This window comes from Lycium ferocissimum, chromosome 1 (genome assembly GCF_029784015.1).
Source record: "Lycium ferocissimum isolate CSIRO_LF1 chromosome 1, AGI_CSIRO_Lferr_CH_V1, whole genome shotgun sequence".
Taxonomy (NCBI): domain Eukaryota; kingdom Viridiplantae; phylum Streptophyta; class Magnoliopsida; order Solanales; family Solanaceae; genus Lycium; species Lycium ferocissimum.
This window is the reverse complement of record NC_081342.1, coordinates 1,973,120-1,982,757: the sequence shown is the minus strand read 5'-3', so window position 1 is coordinate 1,982,757 and position 9,638 is coordinate 1,973,120. Positions and strand designations below refer to the sequence as shown.

General features: G+C 38.5%; 1 protein-coding gene across 1 annotated transcript; it reads left to right on the top strand.

The window, feature by feature from the left end:
- Nucleotides 1–6,084: 6,084 nt before the first annotated feature.
- On the top strand, nt 6,085–8,021 carry LOC132067861 (cytochrome P450 83B1-like). The gene is made up of 2 exons (XM_059461247.1): nt 6,085–6,966; nt 7,272–8,021. Exons 1-2 carry the CDS (start codon nt 6,085–6,087, stop codon nt 7,881–7,883), a joined length of 1,494 nt encoding a protein of 497 aa, XP_059317230.1. The 3' UTR covers nt 7,884–8,021.
- Nucleotides 8,022–9,638: the final 1,617 nt, after the last annotated feature.

The following is a 9,638-nucleotide window of genomic DNA, read 5'->3' as shown; positions in this document are numbered from 1 at the left end:
GAATGCATTATACTTCATATCCCCTTCTATTACATAGAACACGTTTCGTCACTGGATAGGCCATCAATGTTGATCGGTAAGAAGAGATCTAACCCCTTTGTGGTTTAAGCTCACCATATTGAACCCGCCGAGCACCCGGCCGGTACGTATCCGGTCGAGTAGCCTTACCGTTCAACACTACTCCACCTCCGATGATGTTGCCGAGCTACCTCGGGTCAATCAAAAATACCTTTAACTTGTGATTTAAATAACAAGAATAGAAATTACCAACGCATCATTGTGTGGTTGAACGATGCCTTCCGCATCCTCGTCAGCTACGAAGGTGATGGATCCCCGGGCACGTAATCCCGCCGCGCTTTTCACGAATAATGGAAACCTTTGTTTGTTTCATTACCGGCCCTACAGGGAGCATCTCGTACCCCCGATAATCATGTTGATTATATGCCGAGGTTCTACCGATTCAACCCGTTTGTTTGACTCCCTTTCCTTGTATGTTTTTAGCCCGCTCACTCGTATTCACGAAGGTGACCATTTTTCAATAACGGGCCACCTCTTCTTAATTGGCGACAATCTTGATTCGTGACCATGGGTTCCATGGTACTCGCATATCACGTTCGGGTCCGTTGATCGGGATCGACCTCAATGGTCTCGGCCATCTTGCTTCGGATGCGACCTACGGCGAGACCGCCTCCGGGAATTGACACTAAAGTTGTATTCCGATATCCTTGGCGGGTCCGTTGTAGCCGAGCTCCCGCAGATCACTCTTAAATGACAACCCTTGGCTATTCGATGGCCTCTCACCGTTCGTTTATCTCCCATTTGGAGAATTGACCGGACCAATCCTCGATTTTTCCGACACGAAGCTTGGTTTTTCCGAATGAGAACTATGGCCGATATCTTTTCCTCGATAGCCTTGACTCGATCGTAATTCTTCCTCGATCTCTGGTAGCCTTTGTTCATGTTTACGGGACTCGGGGAGTTCGAGTCGTCATCCTCTACCCGAATTTTTGATTCGTACACAGGCACATCCGCCTGTGTCACATCAACGGCCTCGTATTCTGACAAATTTTCCTTTAGTTTGAACGAGGCCGTCGAACTTCGAGGGTCGAGTCCTTTAGTAAAAAAGCTTGTCCACCTCATTCCTCCTGGCAACCTGAGAGGGAGTTCCATCCATTCCCTTGGAAACGGTTGACAAATTCACGTTAATAACTCATCATCCCTTTGGGATATCCGAAAATATCCGCCTTACGAGCCCGTCGCACCTTTGGCACCGCACGAGCTTTATGAACGCATCCGCGAGCATTTCGAAAAAAAGTGATTGAATGCTCCGGCAGCGATGGTCATACCAAGTCAATGCTCCTTTTGACGAGTCTCCCCCCAAACTTTTTCAACAACACGGATTCAATTTCATCTTCTTCGACATTGTTGCCTTTTGGCGGGGCACATGTGTATGAAGTCACGTGTTACCGAGGATCCGTACCATCATATTTCCGGATATCCGGCATTTTGAACCTCTTTCGGGATCAACTTCGGAGCCGCACGGAGGAAAAGGCCTTTCGAATGTACCTCGAATCGGGTCCTTTCGTAATGGGCGAGCCCCCCGGATCCGGTCCACCCAAGAGTTATATGTTTCCACCCTCTTTCGGTTGAGTCTACTCCGCTTCGCCAGTTGTTTCGAGCATTCTCAACACTTCTGGATGAACCGCCCCCGACCCATTGCTCTCGACCATCCGAGCTTCATACCGACCGGGTTCCCAACACCCTTAGTCTTCTCTGGGAGTCGTTTTATCATTTTGGCTTTGGGTAATCCGGGCTATTGCGACTCCTTGTTCGGCAATGTAACAGTCGCTCGTTCCCGCAACATTTCGAAAATAAGACGTAAGTTAATATCATCCGGGTATTTGCACCCTTCGTCTGCAGTGCTCCGGGACAAAGTAACTCTGAACCGAGAGTATTCATGTTGACCAGTAGTCGGGCGGCGTTCTCCCCGGTTGCGGTGTTTGTCGGAGGCCCCCCCGAATCGACCAGATTTGGGTCGACGGTTCGCCCGGTAATCCCCGTAGCCCACCGTCCTCTCATTTTCGCCACAACCGTTATTGCCGACGTGACCGATTGTCCACCGTTCGCCATTTGGTCCGTTTTTCGCAGACGAACGAAAAAATGTAAAATCTTTGGGAGAAATAGAAACCGAGATCAAAGACCACTATTAGTCCTTGCCCCACGGCTGGCACCTAAACTGTTTACCCCGAAATTAGGTAATAAGTTAAATTTGTAAATGAGGTATAGGATATGTGGATACTTTAATCTATTTTGATTAATGAATGTATATGCGCTAATAATTTGGATGAATATGTTAATATTATGGATTGGAGCTAGATATATATGTGTACTTTAGTGCAATATTGAATAATATGGTTGAATGAATTTTACGCTACAAACCGGACCAAAATCAGAGAGAGTGAGAGAGAGAGAGAGAAAGAAAGCCTCAATATAAATTCTAATACAATGTTTTGGATCTAAAAAGCCAATCCTTAAAAGTAGGGAAGTGTCCCCTATTTATAGTTTTTCTCTATGGGCCTTTCATACGTCATAAAGCCCTTTTAGAATAAAGGAAGCCCTAATATGGATAAGGTTAGGTCGTACGGTCTGACACCCGTACGACTGAGAGTAATAGGTGGCAAAACGATCTTCACACGTGGCAATTGAATAACTGATTAACCGGACCAACGGCCACGATCATAACGATCATGACGAAACCGGACTAACGGCCACGATCAACTCAGCCATGTATAAACCGGACCTACGGCCACGATCAATTCGGCCATGTAGAAACCGGACCAATCGATAGTAGTTTGCCCGGATAAATCGGACCTACGATTTCCCCCTTCCGATTTCTCTCCCGATCCAAGTACTACTGATGCAATTCCCCCGGTCTGAACGTTCGTGCTTGTTTTCTTCTTTTTCCTGGCCTCCGGTCTCACCGGCTAAACATTAATCCGGTTTTTACCGTATACAATTGTCTTTGGGGTTACCATATATAGCAGCTAGTAAATGAAGGGGTTGAGATTGTAAAACAGAAATGCTCTGATTTTTCCTCCTCGCTATTTTAGCACTACTATATGATGTCCTCGAGGACATCCCAAGTACAAGATAGGAAATTTTTTCCAATGTTAACTGATTGTCCAGAATGAACTTCATATCCCTTTAATTGTTGCATAATCTGTCCATTAGTACCTCAAGTGAAGATAATGACATCATCATCAGCAGTTTCCTATGGATTGAGAAGCCTCTAAACAGCTCATTGGTTTAGTAACCTGGAGAGTACTTCAACCTCAATAATAAATATAGCAATAACCTGGTGCTTATTGGGTGCTCCGTTTAATGAATAAAACCATTTTCTCAAACAAAATTATAATCCAGTCAGATCTATATTTCTTATCCAATTAAGCCTGCAAGCGAAAATGACATGCAAGAATTATGTGAATGAAGAAAAACATGATCGAAAAGTAAACATATGACTTTTAAGTAAACATCCAGGCCTGACTGGATTAATAGCATCGAAATGATTCAGAATTTCACCATCAACAACATGGTAAACTGGGACGGCGCCTTTCAATTTTTTTTTTTTTTTTTAAATTTCTCTGGAACTTTTGGCTAACATCCCCTTCACCAGAGCTGTTGAATTCCTAAATCTAACACACAAATCTAATGTTAAAAAGACCAAAATAGCAATAAATTTTAAATGGGAACCCCCAGAATGTGGTTACAAGTTATACGCACAGATTCTGATATGGGTAGCATAGGAGGGGTAATTCGTAACAATACAGGTGAATGGATAATTGGCTTTTCCGCTAGAATATCTATAGGAACAATTGCAGGGGCAGAACTGACAGCCCTCCCGTATGGATTAATACGGCTAGCATGGAAACACAAACTACTTACAATTGAAGTAACGACTGACTCAAAGGACACTGTATCCAACATAAAATAATGATAATCCATGCTATACTAACATTGTTAATGAGTGCAGGAAGTTGTCCCCCCACCCCAATCCCCCCGATCCAGCATAGCTTTAGAGAGCAGAATGTTATGTTTGTGGGATTGATGTAAGGACCAATTCCTATGATCGACTGCATGCAGGGGTTGCTACATGGAAAAGTGGTCTCTTTACTACTGGGTTTAGGGTCTTTCGCAGCCTATATATACATGGCTTTCCTTCATAATTATGTATCCTGAATATACATCTTTCATTGAATTGTAAGAGTTGGTGACAATCGTGGTTTTCTACCCCTTGAGGGTTTCCACGTTAAAATTGTGTGTTCTTTTTCGTTATCATTGCTATAATTGTCGTTGTCTCATAACACAGAATCAGGTGGCGGACGTGCAAGCTAAGGATGAAGCAGAATGATTATTTCTACCCTAGTTTGTCTTGGAAAAACTCAAAGCAGACAAAGATGGAACTTTCTTTACTAGGCCTCCAGTGCCCTTTTGATTATTGTCTTGTAATAGTAATAGTGATGCTAACCATCCTAAACAATTGAGTTCTAGAAGTATAGCCGGCCGCCGTACCTATATTGATGCATATTACTAGTAACAAATAAATATCCGTGTTAACCACAAAAAATATATATATATATAAAAAAAATAATAATAATAATAATAATAAACATCTAGGCCGGGTCACGATAATGAATAGTGGTATCGGTTCAGACAATTACAAGACTCTGCAGCTCTTATTGTGGCTGATAAACTAACTTAAAACTAAAGGCACACGAAAACTTTCATAATCTGAAGTAGGCTAAACTCAATTAAGCATAATGAAACTACAGTATTAACAAAATTGGCTTCAACTACTCCTTAACACAGAGTAATCTACTTCATATACAAGCTAAGGTCCATATGTACTACTTAATCAACCACAAAGGAGTAATTGTCGATTGCAATATACTCACCAAAAATGCCATTTAATGGGAAATCATTAATTGGCCACGCCTCATGGATAGGTATGGGTTTTTTCTTTCTCTTTTTTATAAAACCATCTGGTATCTGAAATCGATTGGCCCAAATAATTCTAATTTGTGCCGCATAAGGTTCATTAAAGGGTGAATTTCCCTACCAGAGTATATACAAAAGATATATTATTTGGTACATTGACACTCTCGGAGAGCATCTTCTGTTAGCCTGTCCTATTCCAATATTTAGGAGTAATATATTTACATAGCATCTTCTGTTAGCTGGTCCAATTCCAATGATATATTAATACATTTGAATAGCATCTTGTGTTAGCTTGTCCCATTCCAATGATATTAATACATTTAATTTGCATAGCATCTTCTGTTAGCTTGTCCCATTCAAATGATATATATATATATATTTAACACCAAGGATTGTGGAGTTAATCAGAGTTCTCGGGTTCGGGTAAAGCTAGCGCTTCTCTACAAATAGAAATTGGTCGCTAAATAGCTTCTAGCTACTAGGAGTCTCTGATAATCCATCGCTAAACACGAGGAATTTCTCAGGTTCTGAAAGTCGATATATTCCTAATCTCCAATAGAAATCAAAAACATCGATCCATTTATAATCCTCCATTAGTTCGATTAATGGATCATCTGATTGGAAATGATAAAAAATGCAAAGTCTTACTAGTGTTTCTCCATAAATAGGAATTTGTTGCTAAATAGCTTCTAGCTAATTGAAGCTTCTTTGACGCTAGTTCCAATTTTCTAGTAGTAATGGCCCTCAATTACGAGGCGCGAATTCAGAGTAGTTGGCCAGACCCCAGTTTTGTGGGATTACACTGGGTGTGTTGTTGTTGATGAATTCAGAGTAGCTGAGGCCCCAAAACAAATAAACAAACACCATGTGGGAAAAAAATGATATATTTACTGCATTTGAGTTGTCTAAGGAGAGGATTCAACCACCAGGGAATAATTTCTATGATTTAGTACTCTATGATTGATTCCCTGGTGGTTGAATCCTCTCCTTAAACAACTCAAAGTCAATTAAAAATGAAAAGGAACAGTTTTATAAGATCTATATATTGAAGACTTCTGGAACATATTATGTAGCTTGAAATTAAACAAAATGATGCTCCTTCTACTAGTAATTATCCTTCCTATCATCCTCAATTTCCTATATCTAGCCAAGAAGAGTGGAAAAAATGTTCTGCCACCAGGTCCTTTAGGGTTGCCATTAATTGGAAATTTGCATCAATTTGATAGTTTAACCCCCCATATTTATTTTTGGAATCTATCCAAGAAATATGGAAAAATATTTTCATTGAAACTTGGTTCTGCTACCGTGGTTGTAGTTTCTTCATCAGAATTAGCAAAAGAGGTAACAAAAATACAAGATTTAGCATTTTGCAGTAGACCTTCTATTCTAGGGCAACAAAAATTGTCTTATAATGGTCGTGATATTGGCTTTGCACCTTATAGTGATTATTGGAGAGAAATGAGAAAAATATGTGTTCTTCATTTATTTAGTCTCAAGAAAGTGACATCTTTTAGTCCAATTCGTAAAGATGAAGTCTCAAGAATGATCGAGAAAATATCTCAACAAGCTGCCACTTCACAAATAGCCAATTTGAGCACTATATTGATTTCACTAACTAGTACTATTATTTGTAGAATTGCTTTTGGTGTTAGGTATGATGAAGAAGCACATGAAAGGAGGAGATTTGATGAACTTTTAGCAGTGACCGAAGAAATGCTGGCAGGCAGCTTTTTTGTCTCTGATTATTTTCCTAACTTAGGATGGCTTGATAAACTCTTTGGAAATATAAACAGACTTGAGAAGAATTTTAAGGATCTGGATGAGTTTTACGAAGAACTTATCAAGCAACATCTTAACCCCAATAGGCCAAAATCCATGGATGGAGATATTCTTGATCTTTTGCTCCAGTTGAAGAAAGAGCAATCGACACCAATTGATCTCACTTTGGAAAATATAAAGGCAACTCTCATGGTAATCAACTGCTCAATTTGTTTCATTTTATATGGCGGTATTTGATATCACCAAGTTTACAAAATGACTTTTGACGTATATAAAAAGTATTATTTGAATTAGTGGTATTAAACACACCATGACAATATTTATGACTAGAAAAGCATGTCATTAAGAGTAAAATGAAAAAAAAGTTTTCACAAATAATAATGTGACAATATTTTTTTTAAACAGATTAAAAAGAAAAAGTGTGATATAAATTAATGTTTCATCTGTTGCTTTGAGAAGTTCGATTAATTTGACAATTTATGATTTTATTTTCTTAGAATATACTAGTTGGTGGAACAGACACTAGCGCGTGTACAGTAGTTTGGGCAATGACAGCCTTGATGAGGAACACAAAAGCAATGAAGAAAGTTCAAGAAGAAATTAGAAACTTTGTTGGGAATAATAAAGGCATGGTTAATGAAGATGATATTCAAAATCTTCCATATTTCAAAGCAGTAATAAAGGAGACATTTAGATTATACCCACCAATTCCATTGCTATTAGCAAGAGAAACAATGCAGAAATCCATACTACAAGGGTATGAAATTCAACCAAAAACTATAATATATGTTAGTCCTTGGGCTATTGCAAGGGATCCTAAAATATGGGACAATCCAGAAGAATTTATTCCTGAGAGATTCTTGAATAGTGCTATTGATTTTAAAGGTCAAGATTTTGAGTTGATTCCATTTGGAGCAGGCAGGAGAAGCTGCCCAGCTATAGTACTTGGTGCTGCAACGGTGGAGATTGTACTTTCCAATCTTCTTTATGCATTTGATTGGGAGTTGCCTTGTGGGATAAAGATTGAAGATATTGATACTGATGTTTTACCTGGACTTACTATGCATAAGAAAAATGCTCTTTGCCTTGTTCCTAGAAATTATGCGTAGAAGTTCTATGAAGACCAAACTTCAGTATTTAAGTTATTTTATCTATATTTCATATGGTTGTACAATTTTATGCTCTGCCCTTTTCTATTGTAAAACTTGTAATTTTGTACATTCAATAAACTTGAAAAGCTTCTGTTAGTTTGTCAATATAAGTGTGTGTGTATATAACTGAACTCAAAGTTAAATATGGAAAAGGGGGGTGGGGGGGGGGGGGGGAGGCGATGAAGTATCGTAAATTTAATTTTCATAAAGGAAGTTCAAATTTAGATAAGTAAATAATATCTTTTTTCCGATGATTTTGGGTAAACCAAAAATTTTAAAAGCAAAATAAGCAATAGTTAATTAAATCATAAAAAATCATATAAATATAATTAACAATTGTATGATTTAAAACTATCATAAAGTTAAAAAAAAAAAAACCTAGTGAAAGCATAATTCAATATACTATTACAATTGTATTCGGTGTGATTTCATCTCTTGAAATGTTTTTATAATCATCTCATTAGCGACTTTTTTCTCGTCGAAGTGTCGACGGTCCGTCCACAAATTGGGTTATTTATAATAATTTTTTGTCGACGCCGACTTTTTATTATGGGAAAATAGCTTTTGAGTCGCTCCGTTTTGCTCCGATTCGATTCGTTTCACTTTAATTCCCTCATAATGTCAAGAATACATACTTATACTCCCCGTACACATACAAAGTAAAATATCTCGTGACCAAAGCCATTAATTTAAATTATATATCCATCATTCGAAGAAAAGTGGACTACCGAACCGAAGGTGTACACCACCAATAAGCCAAAATCTTCTTGCAATAAAACGGGAGGTGTAACAAATAACTTAATTTGTCCCCCTTTTTAGACTTGTTGATCAAATCCTTGTTCATGTTGGAGAGCCGATCTTCTTTGCTCATTGAAAGTAGCATTGACGTTGTATGCTCTCTCACGATGAACATTCGGTTGCACACATATCTCACATTTCGACTTGTGGTGCCTCGAAAAGTTTTCACCAACAAGTCTCTCTCATTTTTGTTCTTTTCTCTCATGTCTCACATTTTCGATTTGCGGTGCCGCGAAAGGTTTTCACCAACAAACCTCTCTCATTTTGTTTTATTTTCTTGTTCATGATTACTCGCGATTCCACAAAAGTCTAGAAGACTTAAGTTTGTACCACTGATGATTTCCATGAGAGTTGCTAAGCTCACGACATGTTTGACTTGACATTTTCAAGATTCGATCAGAAGGTCTTTTATTTGGACCGTAATGAAGACTTTTGGACAGGGTTGGAAAGAAAGACTGCATGAAGGCTCCAAAACAACACTAAAATAACAGCGATACGACTTCCAACTTTTGGAATCGACTCAAACAAAGGAAAACAACTTCTGCCCCAGTTTCTTTGAAACGGAGAATTTTGGATTTTTGTTAGGTTGGACTGAACCCTAGAATAGGGTTGCCTACGTATCCTACCGAAACAAGAATCAGGTCGAACGTAGTTCAAGAAACTCTATTTTGTGTGTTTTTTTTTCTTTTTTTCTCTCTCTCTCTCTCTTTTTTTTTTTTGGTTTTTGTGTGGTTCTGTTTTTCTTCTTTCTATATTTTTCTCTTTTTTTTGACACTTTTTAAACTCTATTTTGATTCCAAAAGAGGGGTATGAAAGAAAACAAAATTAAGGCTCAAAAGGGAGAGCAAAGGATGACACATTGTTTAGATAGCAGAATGAAATGCCTTCATCATATTAATTCTTGAAAATACCAAC

Coding starts and splice junctions, on each gene's coding strand:
- LOC132067861 (XM_059461247.1), top strand. CDS start 6,085: ATGATGCTCCTTCTACTAGTAATTATCCTTCCTATCATCCTCAATTTC. Junction 6,967..7,271: donor ATATAAAGGCAACTCTCATG/GTAATCAACTGC, acceptor TTATTTTCTTAG/AATATACTAGTTGGTGGAAC.